The 21,740-nt window shown below is 39.0% G+C and overlaps 2 protein-coding genes across 12 annotated transcripts in view; one reads left to right on the forward strand and one right to left on the reverse strand.

Moving 5' to 3' along the window:
- Positions 1–15,155, forward strand: part of wdsub1 (WD repeat, sterile alpha motif and U-box domain containing 1) — a 44,397-nt gene extending 29,242 nt beyond the window's left edge. For 5 of the 6 annotated variants that reach the window (XM_041201807.1, XM_041201806.1, XM_041201811.1 and 2 more), the window contains 7 exons: positions 1,091–1,124; positions 1,552–1,592; positions 4,520–4,623; positions 4,815–4,994; positions 7,085–7,225; positions 7,761–7,963; positions 14,765–15,155. In XM_041201807.1, the coding sequence (XP_041057741.1) occupies positions 1,091–1,124; positions 1,552–1,592; positions 4,520–4,623; positions 4,815–4,994; positions 7,085–7,225; positions 7,761–7,948 (688 nt within the window). In that variant the 3' untranslated portion in view covers positions 7,949–7,963; positions 14,765–15,155. The remainder of the gene's footprint in view (positions 1–1,090; positions 1,125–1,551; positions 1,593–4,519; positions 4,624–4,814; positions 4,995–7,084; positions 7,226–7,760; positions 7,964–14,764) is intronic. The other variant, XM_041201810.1, reaches the window with a different exon arrangement.
- tanc1a (tetratricopeptide repeat, ankyrin repeat and coiled-coil containing 1a) overlaps positions 8,457–21,740 on the reverse strand; it is a 240,089-nt gene continuing 226,805 nt past the window's right edge. For all 6 annotated transcript variants that reach the window (XM_041201802.1, XM_041201800.1, XM_041201801.1 and 3 more), the window contains 3 exons: positions 18,269–18,415; positions 10,747–10,847; positions 8,457–10,596 (listed from right to left, as the gene is read on the reverse strand). In XM_041201802.1, coding sequence (XP_041057736.1) covers positions 9,243–10,596; positions 10,747–10,847; positions 18,269–18,415 — 1,602 coding nt within the window. In that variant the 3' untranslated portion in view covers positions 8,457–9,242. The remainder of the gene's footprint in view (positions 10,597–10,746; positions 10,848–18,268; positions 18,416–21,740) is intronic.

Genomic DNA, 21,740 nt, shown 5'->3' on the forward strand with positions numbered 1-21,740 from the left:
AAGGCCACTCAGTTACGGTTTATCCTACTTGAGAATAGACAGAGTGATTGTACTTACAGACTGCAGTTGCTTACCATTGTTTATGTTTGAAGTTTGGGGGGGCGTTAGAGAATTGCTCCAGAGGTTGCATTTTTAATTGGTAGAATCTAGCAGCCACAATTTCAGATGCATGAACCAAGTATATAGTGGAAGCAAAGGGCTGATGTGCAGAGTAAACATTGTCGGAGGAAGCTAGCAATATTAAATAATGGTGCTGGAAGGAAGGCAGCATGACCTATTTGCAAATAAATTTAAATACAAGTTTCAGTACAATTAAAAGGGGTCTGACAAGCATTTTTAATAGGGCAACAGCAGGGGTAGGCCATTGCTTGATTTGGGAAAGAGAAGCACTTTTAGCTTAAATGTTGGCTGTAGGCCAGTTGTGTAGTCAATGATACAAGCATGAAATGTGGTAGAATTAGGAAACCCTGTATTAACTTAATGGGGTCAGGAAAAGGCCATGTCTAAACATTGCAGGTGGGAACTGAGGTAGAGTTGGGATGGGTGTGGGATGACAGAGCAAACAGAACGTTTTGTAAAATTTAATTTTAGGTTAAAAGGTTTCCAAAATGTAATGTCCAGTGTTTAATTATGTGGTTAGCAGAAGGAGAGGGGCTTGGAGACGTGGAGTGTATTATTAAAAATTTTGTGGAGTAAACATTCATGTTTCCCCTCCACACAAGAAAACAGTTGTATTCCTATTTTCCTATCCTGTTCCTATATGCCCTTAAGTCCCCTTTTTTCTCATTCATCTATCCAACCTTATCTTGAATGTTGACAATCTCTGCCTCAATTATTAACCCTAGAAATAGAATCCACAACTTCACAATTCTGCTAAAATTTAAGCATTGAGGATGTTCTGTTTTTCCATGTATGATTAAAAGAAACTAGTTAAATGAAAACAATATCTCATTTATAGAACAATGCAATTCATCAAATAACTGCAGTCATCAGTGAAACTAATAGTAATTTATTTTTACAAAATATGAATCAGCGCAACTTTATTTTTGCAGCAATTTTGTAGTTGAAACCTTTTGCTTTCTCTTTAAAGGTCTGTTGACAAGTCTATAATAATTTGGAATTCGGTAAGTATGTGCCAAAGCTGCCTTGAGCTAGTTGAAAATGTTACAATTCAAAAGTCTGCAAGCTAACATAATGTAATACTATTTTCATACTAAACAAATTGAGGTTCTAAACTCATCTTAAGTTTATACCATTGATATCATCTTCTATTTTTAAGCCCAATCTGGTAGACTGCAATTATCTGAAAGCTAATGAGATAATACTCGTTTAAGACTGGTTGCATATTTTCCACAATGCAATGTTTGTTAGCACTAAATGTTGCAGTTTTATTTTTGACTTGTATTAAAGTCCAAGATTAAAGAAAAACCATGGTATTTAAGATTCACCTTGATTAATGACACACTTTTAATTTATATGATTGTATAATTGTTTTTTTTTAAGGTTTGCTATCAAATTGTTTAATTTTGTTGTCGCTTTTTTATTACGTAGAGCAGTGGAGCACCACTTTACAGATTGACACAGCATGAAAGGTGTGTAGTTAATATTTTGAATCATGGGACCAATTTTGTTTCCTGTTGTCATTGCTGCACTTGAACAATTCACGGCTGCCTACCTTATGAAGTAGCCTTTCATGTGTCGGGATGGTGGAGGGTAGCAATAGGGCTCTTTTCCCCTCCTCTGTTCCCATAACACGTGTATACTTCAGCTAATACATATCGGGATCTTATGGTATACATAAGATCCTACTGAAATTTTGGCCTTTGAGGTATATAAGATGCTAAAGGGGATAGACAAAGTAGACGTGGAGCAGATGTTTCCCCTTCTGGGGCATTCTAGAATGAGAGGCCATAGTTTTAGGCTAAGGGGTGGTAGATTTAAATCAGAGATGAGGAGGAATTACTTTTCTCAAAGGGTCGTGAATCTGTGGAATTCACTACCTCAGTGCAGTGGATGCCAGGATGCTGAATACATTTAAGGAGATAGATTTTTAATTAGTAATGTGTTGAAAGGTTATGGGGAAAGGGCAGGAAATTGGAGTTGAGGCCGAAATGAGATCAGCCAAGATCGGAATGAATGGCGGATCAGGCTCGAGGGGCTGAATTGCCTATTCCTGCTCCTAGTTCTTATGTTTGTTCTTCTTTGTGGCTGATGCAAAGCAACAACTATAATTTTACATTCAGGTTGTTAAGGCAGATACTTAAGTCAAGAGTAGTGTGCGTAATGCTGTGATGCCTCCTGTGTATTTGAGAATCGGGCATTTGCTTTTATATTCGTTCATGGGATGTGGGTATCGCTGGCTAGACCAGCATTTATCCCTAATTACCCTTGTTCGGAGGGCATTTTAAGAGTCAACCATATTGCTGTGGGTCTGGAGTCACATGTAGGCCAGACCAGGTAAGGATGGCAGATTTCCTTCCTTAAAGGGCATTAGTGAACCAAATGAGCTTTTATGACAATTGACAATGGTTTCATGGTCAACAGACTTTTTTATTGAATTCAAACTTCACCATCTGTCATGTTGGGATCCGAACCTTGGTCCCCAGAGTATTACGCTGGGTCTGTGGAATACTTGGTCCAATGATACTACTACGCCATCGCCTCCCCATCCATGGTCTGTTCTGGATGATCAAAGTTGCACAATGGAGAGTTTTTAATTTTCCATTTGCGCACTAAATATCCACATCTATCCTGGTTTGCATGGGTTTAGCTTAGGCTTATCCATGCACTTTGTGGAAGGTCAAATCCAGGGATTTACTTAGTCAAGACTTTCACAAGGTATTTGTTTGTGATTTCTTGTGAACTTCATTTGGCTTTCCAAGCTTCTTCAAGGTTGGAGGTGCATTGTTGTAGGTTAATCACATGACCCAAAGTGCTCGCTTGACTTCAGGTGATGGTGAACGATGCTATTGATGGCCTGACGAATGGGGATAATTTTGTTTTCCACAGTTTGCTAGATTTCTGAAGGGTTATGGTAATGTGGTGAATGGATTGGTGGTCGATTCCGCAACACTATGAGCAGCCAGGTTGTTGGGGCCAATTGAGGTTTTGCCTGGTTTGAATATGGCAATCTATGATACTCATGTACACTTTTCTAATGGAGTCCCTTAAGGTCTAGTTGAAGAATAAATTCTGTAGAGGCTCCCAAACCCTCCTCCGTTTACCTGTGTAGATGGCGGTCGGGCCTTGTGAAGGGATTGAGGTCATTGTCCATTGTGGTTGACGATGGATCTTTTGATTGGTGTTTTTGTCAAGTGGTCCTTTTGTGCTCTCTACTAGTTTGGAGGCTAAGGAATTGATTCTGACTTATGAGATATGATATGCTGTCCAATTAGTGGCTTCAGGGCATTGCCCTAAGGCCCAGGCAGCATGTGTGAGGTTCATGCCTGCAATATACTCAATCCGCATCTGGCTGAACCAAGAGACTATAGCAGTTGTAATCTGTGGGTTACCCAACTGGTTATACTACAGGAGCAGGTCCTAGGTCTCTTTTGCCCAGCAGGATGTGAATTCACCCCACAAGCCCCCAAAATGCCCTGTTTGACAATGGCGATAAAGAGGCCATTGAGCCAATAACATTCCAGCCCTGCGAGTATTCCAAATGCTTCTTTTTCTGTGATTTCCATCTAGCAATCCCAGTCATCTTTGGTCAGGTTTCACTGTGGGACTTGCTTTGGCAGAATCACTGGGATTTCAGTGCCAATGATGTTGATGATGGGCTAATGCAGGCTTTTAAGGGCGTTGGGGAGTATTTTAAAGGATGAGTGATGTGTGCTTCTGCTTTGATCTTTGGTGAAATCCAGGTGATAGTCTAGCAAGCAGAGTTGGAAAATTGCTTGGGGCTTAGAATCTAAGACCAGTTGCAGAGCTTTGCTGTCAACTTATTTGCTTTAAAGTCACCAAACTGTAGGGCTGTGATTGGTGTGCTTGGGAACACAGGTTTCATCCATTTCAAATTAGGGGTTTGTACACATTCCAGGCTTGGACTTGGGGCCTTGTCTGTGACACTTCCATTGGCAGAGGGATTGACCACAATTTCAGGCCCTTAGTCATGTGGAACCAATGCATTTCATATTTAGTAGAAAGGGTTGGCATAATATGCATGGCTTAGCCATTAATCTTGGTGGTGAAAAGGTTTGTTTTGAGAAGTCGAGAGAAATGAGCTTTTCAGCATTTTCTCACCACTATCATTACAGTAGACAATAGTTTTCACGGCCCTTTCAAATAGTTACAGGAGTCTGAAAGGTAGCAGGAATATGCTACCAGTACAGGGCATTGTTATTTAGTTTGGCAGCATCCAAACTTTATGAAAACTATGCCAATTAATTCAAGCCTGGACACCTAATTTGAACAAATGGGCTTTTGAGGACATTCTCCTGGTGCAATGCTATATGATCTTCAATTTTATGTTTTGTGTCATCTGGGTTTCTTATGGATTGATTTTTGATGACACTTTCAGGTATGTGACAGCTTGTGCATTTGCACGCAATGCCCCCTTAATTGCAACTGGCTCAATGGATAAAACTGTGAATATTTGGAAATTTGGATCAGGAAACAGTTCTGGTTAGTATTTATCTTTGGAACTTCATATCATAATATGTATAATGACAATTACCTGAAGAGTCCAATAATTTCTCAGACCTCAGTAATTAAGACTTAAAATTATATAGAGATTATAATGGAAAAAGTGAACAAATGTATAAACATAATTCATGGATATGCGCAAACCTGTTTCTAATGATTTTTTTTTCAAGATAATGATTTGAATGGGAAGTTTAAATGCTCTGTTCAGCACTGGTCAGAAGATGAGGTGTGTTCTTGGCTTTCAGCAGAAGAGCTGCAGGAATTAGTAGCTGTTTTCAAATCTAACAATATTGATGGCCAGGAATTGTTGAATCTTACTAAAGAAAACCTTGAGAATGATCTGAAAGTTGGTAAGATCTGTAAAATAGTAATGCTTAAAACAATTAGTGACTTAAATCAGATTTTAAAAATATTAAATGTGAATGGTTATACTTAGATGTGCACTAAATACTATATCAAAAAATGATTCAATTAGCAGTTAGCTTTTATCAGTGCTCAAGACTAAGTCCCATATTTCAGCTAAAGCTAAGTTCCTATTTGGGAAAAAAAGACATCTGATAGTGAAATTTGCAGGCTAACCCATGTTTTTAGTGGATGCAGTTCAAGTGCTTAGTTTCTGTCATAAAATGCCCATGTGAATATAAAAAACGTTTTTGTATGGGTTTTTAAAATGATAATGGTACATCTATACAACTCTTATTAATGCAGAAAATTGTTTGGAATTTCTTCCATATACTCTTGTGCGTTTAGTTCACTCTTCACCTTTAAAAACCAATATGTGTCCAACTTCGGGCTGCCTTTCTTAATTCCCCCACAAAAGCTTTGTAAAGATTGAACTGGTAGTTGGGTTGCTGCTTTAGGATAAACAAACACAACAATGCAAGCTATGGTGGGTGAGACAGAAAGAAATCATTGATGGGCAGTTTGATTTTATCCATCCTGCAATTTCAAACTCAAAGGGAGAAAGAATAGTGCCAGAAGGAGGCTAAAACAGAGACCTTAAAATATTTGGGCCAGTGGCAAGGAATTAATCATAGTGATGTTCATAAAGTCGGTTCTTAATGAAGCAAGGTAACTGATCCAAAGGCCAAGATTAATTTTAAACTATTGTCCTGGTTTGCAAATCATGCCATGGCCTATCTCTCACCCTTCTGCAAAAATGTATGCATGTGCTAAGCGATGAGTTTGTGATAAGCCTCTTCATTCCTGCAAGTTTTGGGGCGGGATTATTGTTCTTGGTGCAATCAGGGGTGTCAGTCCACTGGTACATACAAGAGCATGCTTAGCTGGTTTGCTTATGTTTGTGAGACATGTAGGGAAATAATTGTGTAATGCATATTGTTGTCTGAGAGTGGGCCACGCACCAAGGTCTGGTGCAACAAATGCCTACGTGAGTGGTTGTTGTGTAGAATCCACATTTGAGTTTAGTATCCAAGTTGCTGTAAAGTCAGTATTCAGCAGATGACAACTTGAATTTACTCACATCTGTTGCATCTGAAGATGCAGAAGAGAGAATCAGAATAATGGAGGAGTTGGAAATGCTGTCACTAGTTTTGAGAACTGATGAGATTGCTGTTTTCAGGATCCTAAGGAACTAGGTAATGTAGACAAGCTGTTTCATATTGGCTAGAATGAGAGGACATAGCCCACTTTTGAAGTGGAAGATAAATTCAAAATCAATCTGCAGAAACAATATTTCAGTAAGCAAGTGGTCCATCCATTATACAGGCTCCCTGGACAGACAGTGGAAGCAGTTAGTATGGACTGGTTCAAATGCAAATTGGATTTCTTTCAGAAAGTATCATTTTGGGATACAATATGTGAGGAACTTGAGACATAAAGTGTGCGCACTTGGATGGCACAGGTGACTTTGGACCCCATGGTTCACAAAGCTCTCCACTACAACAGAAAGGATATGAGGAAACCCCAGTAGAGTAATTAATGGAGATTGATTGTTATTATGCAGCTAACAGGATAGTAGGTGATGAACTTCATGACCCATAGTCTTTAATTATCTAACATGCTCTTGGTGGATAAGTACAGACAGAGCAGCGATTAGCGTTTGGGAGCCAATGAACAGTGTGAGATAGACCATTGCACACTGACATGCATTCAAAATCCAGATGTATACTGGGCCTAAGGTCATATTGTAAGTGAGGTTTGGGAGAGGAGACAGAAGAATAAACTTAAAATATAAGCTCAGCTCAGGGATGGGTTACACACAAGGACAAGTACAAGTTTGAGCTAGAGAGTTCAAGGCATCGTTGCCTTCACAGGTGATATCTTAGCCAACCTTTGATGCGCATTTTGAAATTTTTTATCAAAAATAAATTAATTTTATACAAAGATTCTCCGCCATATGCTTTCTAGTACTTTTAAGAAAAATAATGGAGGTTGCTACGATTAATACAATTACAATAGAACTTTCATTCTGCTGCAGGGTCACTTGGCCTGCGTAACAAAGTACTGCGAAAAATTGAAGAGCTAAAAGCCAAACTTGAATCCATTTGTATTGGTGTACCAGATGAATTCCTCTGCCCAATATCCAGGGAAATAATGACTGATCCAGTGATTGCTTCAGGTATTTAAATCTTTACATCAAGTATGTAAATGGTTAAGTTAGATCACATTGGTGTAGTATAAGCATAGTAAAACTTTTCTGTTACTCCTTTTGTGGGTGTTGCAGGCTAGGCCAGCATTTATTGCCCTTGAAGATTCTTGGCGCTTTGCGTGTTAATTTGCTGCAGTGATGGATGGAGCTAAGAAAGCCTGGCTCTTCCACAATTGGAAAAAAAAAGGGATGTTAATCATCCCCATGTTCCACTCACACCTATTAGCAATTTGTTTAAGATCTAGACTGGAACAAAATTAATCTCGTAAGAAGGCTGCTGTGACACACCCACATCGCTGCTTTAAACGAAAAGCAGTTGTTGCCCCCTTCCACAATATTTGGAATGGGAGTCCTCCGCACAGAGGTTCCCTTTGGAGCATTTTGTCCAATATTCAAAATGGAGAGTAAATAACTATAGTAGGACTAACTGGTTGGTCTGTGGCATGAGGGGCTCCTTTTTTTGCATGCAACTGACACCTGAAAAACTTTTTTTTTCATGTGATAGATGGCTATTCGTACGAAAGAGAAGCAATTGAGAGCTGGATTAATACTAAAAAACGTACAAGTCCGATGACAAATAAGCCATTGGAATCATCTTTAATAACACCCAACAGAACACTTAAAATGGCCATTGATCGCTGGATAGAAGCCCAGCAAGTACTACAAATGCCAGCAAACCAAGACTGCAATTAAAATGTGAAATATTTGGTTAGTAACATTTTCTTGATTATCAATTAGTGAGTATTACAAACAAAATCCAAAATGTTGATTTTCTAATTAAAATTATTGTAATTTAAATTAGCATACATCTAGAACTGGACCAATAATGTCACAATTTAATGAAGGATTTATACCTTTAAATTCTGAGAATTTACTGTTTTTGAGACATGAGTTGAATCACAGGTGCTACAATACTTAATACCGGTAGGGAATAAATATCCTGCAGTAAGAAAATATGTCAGCACAACTTGCATTTATATAGCAATTGACAGAAGGAGGCCAGAATTGCTAATGGTTGCATGCTATTTGCGCAGTGAGAGCTGAGGAAGAACCTTCTTCTCAAGCCCAAGTTTTGCATGCCAGGAAGAATTCAGTCTCCAGGAATGAGCAAGGGCTGTCCAATTTAACCATGCTGTCTATGGTTTAAGCAGAAATAAAATCAGGTAACAACAAAGACAGTTCACAACCCAACCCCAAAATATTAGAATATACTTTTGTATTTTATTTTTTTGAATTAATTTGCCATATATATTCCAGGAAAAAAAGTTAGTCAAAACATTAGGCACAATACCTTGCCAGAAATTATTTTTTCCTCTACTTGGCAATACAGTATGCTATAAAATAAATTATTAGATGTTTATACTGAAAATAACTAGTGCTCTTAAACACTTAAGCTGCATTGAAAATTGATGAAGACACAATACATATAGTTAAGTAAAAGGTCCAATTTTACAAATTAAAAGCTTAAGCAAATAAATAAAATTAGTATTGGAAATTGATAACAGAACCATTATATTTATACAGTTTTTTAATTTGATTAATGTGCAACATAATCCTCAAGTACAGCTGAGTACTTCATTAAGTTTTTAAAGATTACATAAATCATTCTAGAAATGGCTGACTAAAAAAAAGTTGTAATGTGGTTGCTCAACAACTCCCTTTTTACTGATAACAATGCTAATGATGTATAGATTCAGTTAAGGAACAGAGAATCTGCAAGTTAAAAACATTTAAATTACAACAAAAGCACTTCAGGACATCTTATAATTTGTACTTTAATAAAGTGCAGTTATTCATTTTGTGTTAAATGCCATATTACAATACTCAGTGCAATAGCCAGCTGGATTAAAGCTCACCTTTTTATAACCAACATGCAATGCTGTACTGTAGCATAAACAAATTTTACTGATAAGCACCAATAGCTACAAATTCTACTATTAGATTACAACATACACAAAAAAAGTAATTTTCAACAGTCCAATTTACTTTACACATTAGATTCTATAAAAGATCGCTTTGGTTTTATAGACTGTGCATCTCTAGGTACATGAGATTGTGGTTTAGAAATACTCTGTGGAACCATCAAGGGTGAACTGGGTTCTTGAAAGTTTGTGGCTGTCTGACAGGTCTTGGAATGCATTCCATTGTGAAGATTTCCAGCAGAGCCCTGAGTTGGAAGTCTTATATGGTCATGATAGGCAATAACAGATTTGGCAAACTGTGCTTCACTGTGAATATTTTGACCACCACCAACTGAAGTCGCATTTGTAACAAATCCATCTATTGATTGATCGTGCCACATGCGAATCTGTTGACTGTTGGACTGATGCTGCTGGGATCTTACGGTTTTATCTATTATTCCCATAAATGGTGTAGTCCTTGGTCTGTATTCAGCCCCACTCAAGTTTTTGTTGGACTTCTCCATCTTGTATTCCAGACTGCTTTTGATGTGAGCATCTGAAGTTTGCCCACTGTCAGACACACTGCAGTTGGAAGCTAGACTGTTAGTAGACCCAGAAACTTTCATGATTGTATGATGCACAGGTGCAGAAACACCTGTTATTGATCCATCTTGGTTTACATCTGAAGACTTTGCTTGAACTCGTTGAGCAACATTTTCTGATAAATCAATACTCAGTTTGGACTGTGCAAGTGGGCTTTCTACTGGTATTGCCATATTTGTAGAAGTCTCAGTTGTAGTAAGTTCATTGTGCTGCAGCTGCACAGATTGAGCAGAAGTCACTCTTTCACCACAGCTCCCAGAATATGTTCTACTATTGACTGCAGATTCTACTTGAACATTTCTATTGCTTGACAAGGGAATCTGAGTTTGTGGTGGAGCTTTACCACTGTATTGATAACTTGCAGCTCTTCCCCCAGCCTGTAATAAATTCATATGCTGGTTTGTTTTCACAATTTGAGCTTGTTTGGGAGGTTGTGTAACTAGTCCTTGCTGTGGGAGTGGTTCTCTAAGGTATTTGTGTTTAGATTTATTCTGAGGAGAGACAGGCCTTGGATTTTGTTGAGAACCTGTATCATCTTGAAGTCCCTTTTTGAATGGAACTGAGCTTGGAGAATGCCTTGCTGAGGCAGACTGAATGTCAGTAGGTTGTCCAACACCAGGCTCATCAGTGCCAAATAATGAATTCTCAAGATCTTGATGTAGTAATTCCTCTTCATTATCAGATTCATTGTTTTGCTGTGGTTGCTGATACTGTTGCTGCGCTCGATGCATCTGATTATATTCCTCTTCTATTCGAGCCAGAAGCCGCTTTATTTCACGGTTGTTAGGACAAAGCTTAGCAGCTTCTTGTAGATCTGAAAGAGCTGCAGAAAATTGCCTGTGAAAAGAAAATAATATTGAACCAATGGATTGGAATTCACTACATTAGCTAACTTTCTAAGCAGAAATGGGCCTATTTTCCTTGTATAATTAATTGCTTCAAGTGGGTTCATAGACTATTTTGGGAGGTGTGGATAGAACTTCTCACCTGCTGCTCCTTTTAGCCCTTCCTCTGGCATAGTAAGCTTCATATGATTTTGGCTTTAATTCCAATGCTTTAGAAGCAAATTCCTCTGCCATTCCAAAGTCCTGCCAGCAAGAAAAACAATAGGTTTTTTTCTTTTTATTATGATCAAGGACAAAATTTCAATATTTTTTCAAATCATTTCCTTAGTTGTATAAATATTGCACTGAGGGAGGAATTGGGGGCCAAATATGAGGCAGTCTAAGATGGATTTGGAGTGCATATAGGTAAAAGCATGTGAGCATGATAAATAAGTTTGAGCTACAGGCACATCATGTTGCCACATGTGAGTATAATAAAGGAGGAAAGATCAGGAATGATAAAAGCATTATTGATGCAAAGAAACTTACAGCATTCGAGAAAGATGAGGGTGATCAAAACCATGTACATCTATTTGACTAGAATTAATAGGGAAGCTAATATGCTAATAGGTGTATACTGTATCTCCTTCCCATTCTTTGGTCACCTATGATAGAGGAGCAAATTTCAAAAAGAGGCAAGACGACCATATAGAATAATATAGTACAATTGTATAAAGGGCAAATGGGGAGCAATTTCTGAAATGTACGCAGGAATGTTTTGCGTTTAGTGGGTTTCCAGCCCGGCAGAACTAAATATAGGATCTGTGAAATAAACTGGGTGTTTCAGTGCAGCAATAAGTGGAGAATGGTGATCATATAGTTCTCAAGAGACAAGAAACAATTGAGCATGAAAATACTTGACTGCAGGGAATACTAATTTCAATGAACTGAAAAGTGAAAAACGGTAGGCAAAAAGGAGATGATTGGCATATAGAGAAGATACTTAAAGGTACGGTGGTGATAGGAGAATAGAATTGTTTTGAAAATCAAACTTGGGGATGCAAAGTAAAGTTTTACAGTAAACTTTTGAAAAGCTTTGAGAAAATTGGGGATGTTTGCAAAATTTTCAGTACCATTCTCAGCAACTCCTCAGATATTGAAGCAGGCTATCCATATGCAGTAAGACCTGAACAACATTCAGGCTGGGCCTGCTAAGTGGCAAGTAACATTTTGTGCCACACATGCCAGGCAATGACCATCTCTCCATGACATTCAATAGCATTACCATCACTGAATCCACCACTATCAAAATCCTGGAGGTTAGCATTCACTAGAAACTGAACTGGACCACCCATATAATAAATACTGTGGCTAAAAGCGTAAATCAGACTGCAGAGAGTAACTCACCTCCTGACTCCTCAAGGGCTGTCCACACTATCTACAAGACATAACTCAGGATTGTGATGGAATACTCTCCACTTGCCTGGATGAGTGCAGCTCCCACAACACAAGAAGCTCAACACCATGCAGGACAAATCAGTCTGCTTGATTGACACCCTATCTACCACCTTCAACATTCACTCCTTCCACCTGTGGAGAAGCTGGAGTTCTTAGAACATAGAAAGGAGGGTAAGGGAGATTTGATAGAGGTTATCAAAACCATTCTGCTTTTGAATTAGTAAATTAAATAAGGATAACCTTTTCACTAGCAAAAGAGTTAGTAACCAGAGGATACAGATTTTAAAATGATTGTCAAAAGAATCAGAGGTGAAATAAGGAAACTTTAAAATGCAGCAACTTGCTGTAATTTGGAATGGTGGTATGAAAGGGTGGTGGAAGTAGCTCTCAAAAGAGGATAGGATAAAATACCTAAGAGAAAAAAAAAGATGAGTAGGATTAATTGGATAGCTCCAGCAAAGACATAATGGGCTTAATGCTGTATCATTCTATGATTCATCTTAGCTGAAGGCCCGAGTAAGTCTAAACAAAAGCTGGCAAATGAATGATCAATGGAGAATGTTTACAAACAAGCGAAGGGTAAAGAGATGTAATAACTGTCTAGAAAAAGAAAAAAATAGACTTAACATTTATATAGCACCTTTCATGATCACAACATGTCCAAAATTTCTTTACAGTAATGAAGTACTTCTGAAGTGTACTCACTGTGGTAATGTAGGAAATGCGACAACCAATTTGCAAACAAACAGCACTGTGAAAATAATCTGTTTTTGTGATGGCGACGGAGAGATAAATATTGGCCTGGGCACCAGTGATCATTTCCCTACTTTCAAAATAGTGCCTTGGAATCTTTCTAAACTATCAATCTGAGGGGCAGACGGAGCTTCAGTTCAACACCTATATTGCAACATTTCCTTAGTACCGCACTGAACTGTGAGCCTTGATTTCTTTGTTGAAGTCTTGGAATGGGACTTGAACCCGTAACATTCTGGCTCCAGCAAGAGTGCCTACCAAATGAGGTACAGTTGACATACATACAGAAAATAAATAAGCTAAAATGTTCATGAACATGTATTAGTCTTAGTAAACGAGGCATCATAGGTCTGTGAAATGGCCAAGTCCACAAAAGTGACTATTATTTGGGGTCCAACATAACCAAGAACAGGGTTGGCAAGAACTGAGGGAAGCCAAAGCAGTGGCAATAACATGTGGATAGTTGAGACATATTAAGAAAGCCTACGAGGCTACTTGAGATTACATCAAGGAACAGATATCAAGCTCTTTATCAAAATAACGACAAAGATGATCTCAAAAGTGGTAGCTTGTAAAAGAGAAGACAGTGTGCACTGAGATATAATTTGTAGTCAGAGGGGGCTCTGCTCAGGAACATGAATAATGTTGTCTAATAAAGGCAACTTCAATAGGACAATCAGTTGTCTATCTGGAGTCAGAGCAGTGCATATCAAAGGGATGCTGAGATGAAAGGTAAAGGCACAGTGGTGATAGTCCAGGTAGAGGTAAGCAGAGAATTGCTCAGAATCTTAACTGCACATAAGGAGGCCATTCAGCCCATCGTGTCTACACCAGCTCTCCAAATGAACATTATGGCCTAGTGCCATTGCCCTGCCTTTTCACCATACCCTTGCACATAATTTTAATAGAAACAATCATCTAATGCCCTACTGAATGCCTCAACCACACTTCCATTGCGTGAAAATGTTTTTTCTCACGCCACACTTGTTTCTTTTGCAAATCTCTTTAAATCTGTGCCATCTCATTCTTGATTCTTTCATGAATGGGAACAGCTTCTCCATATCAAATCTCTTAGCCTTCTTCTTTCCAAGGAGAAAAGTCCCAGCCTCTCCAATCTATCCTCATAGCTGAAGTTTAGCTGAAGTTTCTCACTCCTGGAAACTGTTCCGAACCATTCTTGTAAACTTTAGGAGTTTGAGCAAGGAAGTTCACAGGTCTGACAACTTGGTGCATAAATAACTAGGAACACATTCAGATAAAAGAGTGGTATAAGAGAGGACAGCACCTAAAACATAAGATAAACAAAATTTGATGGAGTAGTCAAGAATCATTTAAACTAAACAAGGTAATGGTGAAGGGCAGGGACTAAACCATGTCCCAGATAAGCAGCTTACAGAGTAGAAAGTGGTTATAGATGGTAATATATAGAGCGACATACAAAAACTGGAAGCGAGGAATTGGTAGGCACTAAGGAACGTGAAACGAAATTATCCACAAAGTGCTGGAATTGGAAACTGTAATGACAATAGGGAATTATGACACAGTGGGGAAGAAACATGGGTGAAGCCAGAAGATGGAAATGAATTTAACATTCAATAGATATAGTGTGTTCAGAAAGTGCACAGAAAAAGGCAGTGGCATCCCTGTATGTGAGGAACGCTGCAGAGGTAAATGAGATTTATTGTGTGGGAGGGAGCAAGCTACAAATGAGCTACTCTGGTCAGAGACTTAAATCTATGAAATACAAGCTTACGTTAGAATTTCCTCTAGAGATTAGGAAAGGGCTAAATGCAAACGAATGCGGGAACGATGAAGGAAAATGGATTTTAGTAGGTTGCTGTACAACGCATCAGTGGGCAAGTAGAACCTTCAGAGATATAATCCCAAAGATGTCAGATAAATGCACTCCTAAAACCAATAAATTCATATTAAACAAAAGGAAAAATAAATCTCTTCTTTTCTCCCTGCAGGACTTGTAAAGTGGTAACTCGGATGAAAATAAGAAAATGCAGAAACATGCTAAACAGGTGCTCAGAGGAGAAGAACTAGAAAAAAAAAGCATAGCAACAGAGGCTAAACACAACAGCAAGAGGAATGACAAAGATGAAGTAAAAATCCTAAAAATTGCAAATAGCCTTAAGTTTTGGTTTTAAGCCTAAGTCCTAGTATGTTATGAAGGAAAAATCAGTAACTTGAAATTTTCAACTTGCAAAAGGAATGTCTATAGGTAAGTAAGATAGTGGAAACAAGATAAATCTATAATATTATTTTACATCAAATAGAGTAGAATAAGAGGACATAGGTTCAAAGCTAGTAAAAGGTACAATAGATGTCAGGAAAATTACTTACACACAGATCAAATATAGAATAAAAATACCTGGAAAAACTCAGCAGGTCTGACAGCAACACAGTTAACGTTTCGAGTCCGTATGAATCTTCAACAGAATTAAGGAAAAATAGAAGAGAGGTGAAATATAAGCTGGTTTAAAAGGCGGTGGTGGGGGAGGGGGGACAAGTAGAGCTGGATAGAGGGCCAGTGATAGGTGGAGATTGCCATATCACTGGCCCTCTATCCAGCTCTACTTCGTTCCCCACCGCCCCCCCCCCACTCTTAAACCAGCTTATATTTCACCTCTCTTCTTTTTTGCCTTAGTATTTTTATTTTAGTCAAATTAATGACCCAGCTTTCTGAAATAGCATTCAGGACTCTTTAGAAGACACTGGTTGGGATTATGGATTTATCTATCTGGCACTAAATACAAAAGAATGTTAAAGATGCATATTAACTAACAGTTTGGTTCTCAAATATTTTACCCAATACAGATGACATATTTAGGAAAGACCTTGATAACTGGAATAACCATTTTCACTACAGGTTGAGGTTTAAACTCACAGCAGATTGGTTTCAGTCGATTCTGACAGAAAATCTGCAATGCTTCTCCCCCTCCCACCCAGCCCTCAAGCAGGTAAGTGCAAAAAAGTCAGAAAAAATAATGGGAAAAAACAGCTATTTAGTTTCCGGAGTGTTATGCTTTTTTAGAAAGTACATAAGCTGCTTGAAAGCTTAATACAATTCTACAGAAGTAGAAGTGGGGTTAAAAGTAGAACTTTAAGATTAAGGCAGGTTATACATTTTATTAGACTGTGGTTCGAAGTGAAAGGAGTTTATTGGCAATATAGAGAAATATATGCATGCTAGGTTAGCTCAGACACAAGATGGCAACTGAAGAAACAAGAGATTCCTGAGAAGAGCAGCATTCGAAAGAAGTTGAACAAAGGATGCCTCAAATCCAGTCAACTTAAAGGACCATATACAGCCAGGCTTGTATGCTAGAGCTGTTAACATTAAATACAAACTAAATCTAGCCTGGGCTAAGCTATATAATATCCTTGAAACATTACAAATGACAATGTTGTGGCAAATAGAGAACACTCAACTGCAATGGAGGATACTTTGATACGCTTAAATTACATTTGTGCCTGCAATGACATACTCAAGCACCTGTTGTAATTCTCAATACTTAACCGTAAGAGGCTTTGAATATGTAAACACAAATAAAACATATCTGTCTGACTTCATCTTTTAATGACTGGCAAAGAAGTTAATTCATTCCACTCAAAAGTTATACCGTTATCCCATTTTGTTGGTTTGAATGAAACTATCAAACTAAACTGGATATGGCCAGATGGTTCAGAGGTAAGCTAAAATGAACATAAAAACCTTAGCTGTGTACGAGAGAAATCCACTCCTATTCTTGAATGCATCTGTTCGGAAGGTCAAGGCTTGGTTCCTAAATCTCTTCAGCATTCTCCACCCCACCCCCCCCAAGCAAACTCTCCAACCCATATTCACAGGACACCCTATTGACCTTGCCATCTCATGCTGTCTTGCTAGTCCCATCTCAACAGTTAAAGATAAGGACATCTCTGATCACTTCCTTGCATCACTTACCATCCACATCCTTAGTTTCATGCTCACCATTATTGAGACTCGCTTTATATTAGAGATTTATTAATTAATTTTAAATTCCACTACCTGCCGTAGTAGGATTTGAACACATGTCCTCAGGATTACTAGTTCAGTGACATTACCACAATGCCACCATCTTCCCCAATTAAATATTTGGAAGACGCCCTGCTCCAAGCCCTGTTCCCTAGCCACCAATTCCATTCCTCTCCCTGGCAAAAATCTGAGATTAAGCCCATCTGTTCACAACCTTGGAATCACATCTGATCCCGAGATGAGCCTCCAAACCTCATTTTTCCCCAATACCAAGACCACCTATTTAATCTACAGCTGAAACTGTCACTCATGCTTTTGTTACCAATAGACTCAACTATTCAAACCCACCCCTGGCTGGTCACCCACATTATGCTCTCCGTAAACTTGAGGTCATCCAAAACTTTGCTGCTCTTGTCTTACATCACAGCAGGTCCCATTCCCCTATCAAGCCTGTGCTCACTGACCTACAATGGCTCCCAGTCAAGCAAGATTTTGAATTTAAAATTTTCATCCTTGTTTTCAAATCCCTCTATGGCCTTGCCCCTTTCTATTTCTGTAATCTCCTCCCTCCCCACAACCCTCCAAGATATCTGCACTCCTATAATTCTGCCCTTCTGTGCGTTCCCAACTATAATTGATCATTGCTCCAGCATTGGTGGCCGTGCCTTCAGTCGCCTCGGCCCCAAAAGGTCTGGAATATCCTCCCCACCTCACTTTTGGTTTGTCTGACCCAATAGCTCCGTGTGTGTCTTGGTGTCATACTTCGAGGTTATGTTACTGCAAGGCTCCTTGATATTTTTCATTACATTAAAGGAGCGGTATAAATACAAGTCGTCTGATTTTTACATTATATATATATATATATATATATATATACACACACACATACATATATATATATTGAAACATACTGTGAATATTGGAGATGCCAATAATCAGTACTAAACAGTTCTACCATTCATTGATTACCTTGTAAAATTTGCTCCACTTTTTTCCTTTTGCCAAGTAATGCATATAAGCTAGACACTGCAATTCTTTTTGATGTTAATAGTTGATGCATCCCACAGTTCTCAACATTCACCTGAACAAATCTGAACATCTCTTATGAAGAACCGTACCACTGGGAATTCAGCAATCTCTTAGCCCTGCCTAATCTGCCATGGCTAGATTAGGCCTCCAAGTACTAGTATGGAAAAAAACCGTCTTCTGACCCAGAGATCAAAATAGTAATAAATGTGCCAAGTTGACACCAAAGTAAAACTGTCTGATTGGTATTACTTAATGACCTGTGGCATTGCCAAAGTAATAAGTAAAACCTTTAGCGCTCTAGTTGCATCTTCACCAGAACAACTCAAAAAAAAACATTAATAGAGATAAATATGGCCAGCTGCCTTTTAAACAAAGAATTTTCAATAAGTCAGGCTTTAAATAAATAACCAGAAGTCTAACTAAACCAAATAGAATAGCTTACATTAGTTTTCCTCCGACATCGGGATAGGTTTAAATATAGAGAAACTCTCAGATCTCTAAAAGATTTCATTTCATCCCCAAAGCCTTCTCGTGGAAATTTTCTTAATGCGTACTGATATCTCTGGGCTGCTTCTTTCATCTTTCCTTTCTGCAGGAGTTGAGAGTGAAAACATATCATGGCTTTAGTATTATAAATATCAATTCACTTTCAACATATTAACAGCCATCTTTTATCAGTCATGTGTCTAAGATTATTCATACTCTTAAGACATCAGTTTATTTTTTACCCAAAGGATCTCAGGGAAAAAACAGGATAAAACCCAATGTATCTAATGTCTGCAATGGCCTGAGATATTGATAAATTGAGGTTGCAAAATATGAAGGATATTGTTGGGTCAAAGAAATAAAACCCCTAAAATTAGTTACCCTTCAAGTTCTGGATTCCTTCACACCTTGATGAAAATTGACAATGTCATGGTATTAGGAAGAGTAGGGTCCTTAGAAACAGATTCCAGAATCAAAAAACCAAAATGTGAATCATCACAGTTCCTGCGCCTAATCAGGAATTCTGTCGTAGTTTTACAGATGCTTTTAATGATACTTATTTCAAAAATGCCCACAAGGTGACTGAGGATGTCATTGAATATCAAAAATAAAATGATTAGTTTTAATAGAATCACTTGGGGATAATGGAGTCGTCTTAACTGTGAAAAATGAAATGAAGTGTCAAAGAATTTATGAAATAATTGTTAGGAGATAACTGTAGAAAAGGAATCGGTTCATTTCATACTTGCTGCATCTCATATCTGAAGATTTCCCACTGCTGCTCTGTCAACCTGTTTGCTACTTTGTCCAGTTAATTTGGTCAGGTTCCCTTTCACCTTGCTGAACTTTTGCTTATTTTTCCAATTCAACACCTTCACCGTTGACTTTCACAAACTGAATCCAACTATGTTTTAGTCACTAATTCCCAATTGTTCTTCTCTCAAACAGTTACTTCCTCCACCTCATTTCCCAGAACTAAATCAAGAAATATATCTTTCCTTGGTCTAGAACGTACTAACATAGGAAGCAGACCTCGATACATTCGATAAAGCATTCTGTATTTTGAACATCTGCATTATTCATATGCTAATCTATTTTAGAATAGTCAAAATCATTCAATATTACTACCTTTCTGTTCTTACAAATATCTCTGAACCGAATGCGGAGCTCCACCTCTAGCCATTTATCTAAGCTTCAAAGTTTCCTACTGGTGAGAAGATAGCAACAAATATTGCATTATATTAGCCATTTGCTAATCTTTGTTTGAAATTACTTTGGGACTTTTGAACAGGAAAACCAATGACAGTGATTTGGTGTACCCTATTTAAAAGAATGAAGTCCTTCAGGTACCCAAATGGTGAAATCAACAGCATAGTTCCAAATGATAAAAGCAAAATACTGCAGATGCTGGAAATCTGAAACAGAAAATGCTGGCAAAAGTCAGCAGGTCCAGCAGCATCCGTGGAGAGAGAAACAGAATTAATGTTTTGAGTCTGTATGATCTTTCTTCAGCATAGTTGCAAATGAGTATGATATGGATAAATGCAGAGAGAACCATTTTTTAAAAATTATTCATTCACAGGATGTGGACTTCGCTGGCTGGGCCAGCATTTATTGCCCATCCCTAGTTGCCCTTAAGATGGTGGTGGTAAGTGACCTTCTTGAATTGCTGCAATCCATATGGTGAAGGTACACCCATGGTACTGTTAGGAAGGGAGTTCCAGGATTTTGACCCAGCAACAGTGAAGGAACAGCGATATGTTTCCAAGTCAGGAGGGTGAGGGGCTTGGAGGGGAACATCCAGGTGGTGGTGCTCCCATCTATCTGCTGCCCTTGTCCTTCTAGATGGCAACGGTCCTGGGTTTCGAAGGTGCTGTCTAAGGAGCCTTGGGTGAATTCCTGCAGTGCATCTTGTACATGGTACACACTGCTGCTACTCTATGTCGGTGGTGGAGGGAGTGAAGGTTTGTGGATATGATGCCAATCAAGTGGGCTGCTTTGTCCTGGATGGTGTCCAGCTTCTTCGAGTTGTAGGAGCTGCATTCATCAAGGCAAGTGGGGAGTATTCCATCACATTCCTGATTTGTAGCTGATGGTCAGGCATCAGGGAGTCAGGTGGTGAGTTACTCATCGTAGGATTTCTAATCTGACCTGCTCTTATAACCACAGCATTCATATCGTTAGTCCCATTCAGTTTCTGGTCAATGGTAATCACACCATGTTGTTAATGGGGGCTTCAATGATGGTAATGCCATTGAACCTAAAGGGACGATGGTTAAATCCTGGCACTTGTGTGGCAAAAATGTTACTTGCCACTTGTCAGCCCAAGCCTGGATATTGTCCGGGACTTGCTGCATTTGGACATAGACTGCTTCAGTACCTGAGTCGTGAATGGTGCTGAACATTGTGCAATCATCAGCAAACATCTCCACCTCTGACCTTACGATGGAACGAAGGTCATTCATGAAGCAGCTGAAGATGGTTGGGCCGAGGACACTACCCTGAGGAACTCCTGTAGTGATATCCTGGCTTAGATGACTGATCTCCAATACTACAATCACCCTCCTTTGTGCTAGGTATGAATACAACCAGCAGAGAGTTTTCCCCCTGATTCCCATTGACTCCAGTTTTGCTAAGGCTCCTTGATGCCACACTCAGTCAAATGCTGCCTTGATGTCAAGGGCAGTCACTCTCACCTCTGGAGTTCAGCTCTTTCGCCCATGTTTGAACCAAGGCTATAACGAGGTCAGGAGCTCAGTGGCCCTGGCAGAACCCAAACTAGGCGCCAGTGAGCAGGTTATTGCTAAGTAAATCCACTTGATAGCACTGTTGATGACCCTTTCCATTACCTTACTGATGATCGAGAGTATATTGATGGGGCAGTAATTAGCTGAGTCGGATTTGTCCTGCATTGTGTATACAGGACACACCTGGGCAATTTTCCAAATAGCCAGGTAGATGCCAGTGTTGCAGTTGTATTGGAACAGCTTGGCTAGAGGCGCAGCAAGTTCTGGAGCATGAGTCTTTAGTACTATTGCCGGAATATTGTCAAGGTCCATAGCCTTTGCACTATCCAGTGCCTCCAGCCGTTTCTTGATATCACGTGGAGTGAATTGAATTGGCTGAAGACAGGCACCTCTGGAGGAGGCCGAGTTGGATCATCCACTTGGCACTTCAAACTGGAGAGTGCAACAAATACTTCAGCCTTATCTTTTTCACTAATGTGCTGGGCTCCCCCATCATCGAGGATGGGAACATTTTTGCAGCCTCCTCTTACAGTGAGTTAATTATCTACCACCATTCACGACTCAATGTGGCAGGATTGCAGAGCTTAGATCTGACCCGTTGGTTGTGGGATCGCTTAGCTCTATCACTTGCTGCTTATGCTGTTTGGTGCGCAAGTGGTCCTGTTATAGCTTCACCAGGTT

This window comes from Carcharodon carcharias, chromosome 12 (genome assembly GCF_017639515.1).
Source record: "Carcharodon carcharias isolate sCarCar2 chromosome 12, sCarCar2.pri, whole genome shotgun sequence".
NCBI lineage: Eukaryota > Metazoa > Chordata > Chondrichthyes > Lamniformes > Lamnidae > Carcharodon > Carcharodon carcharias.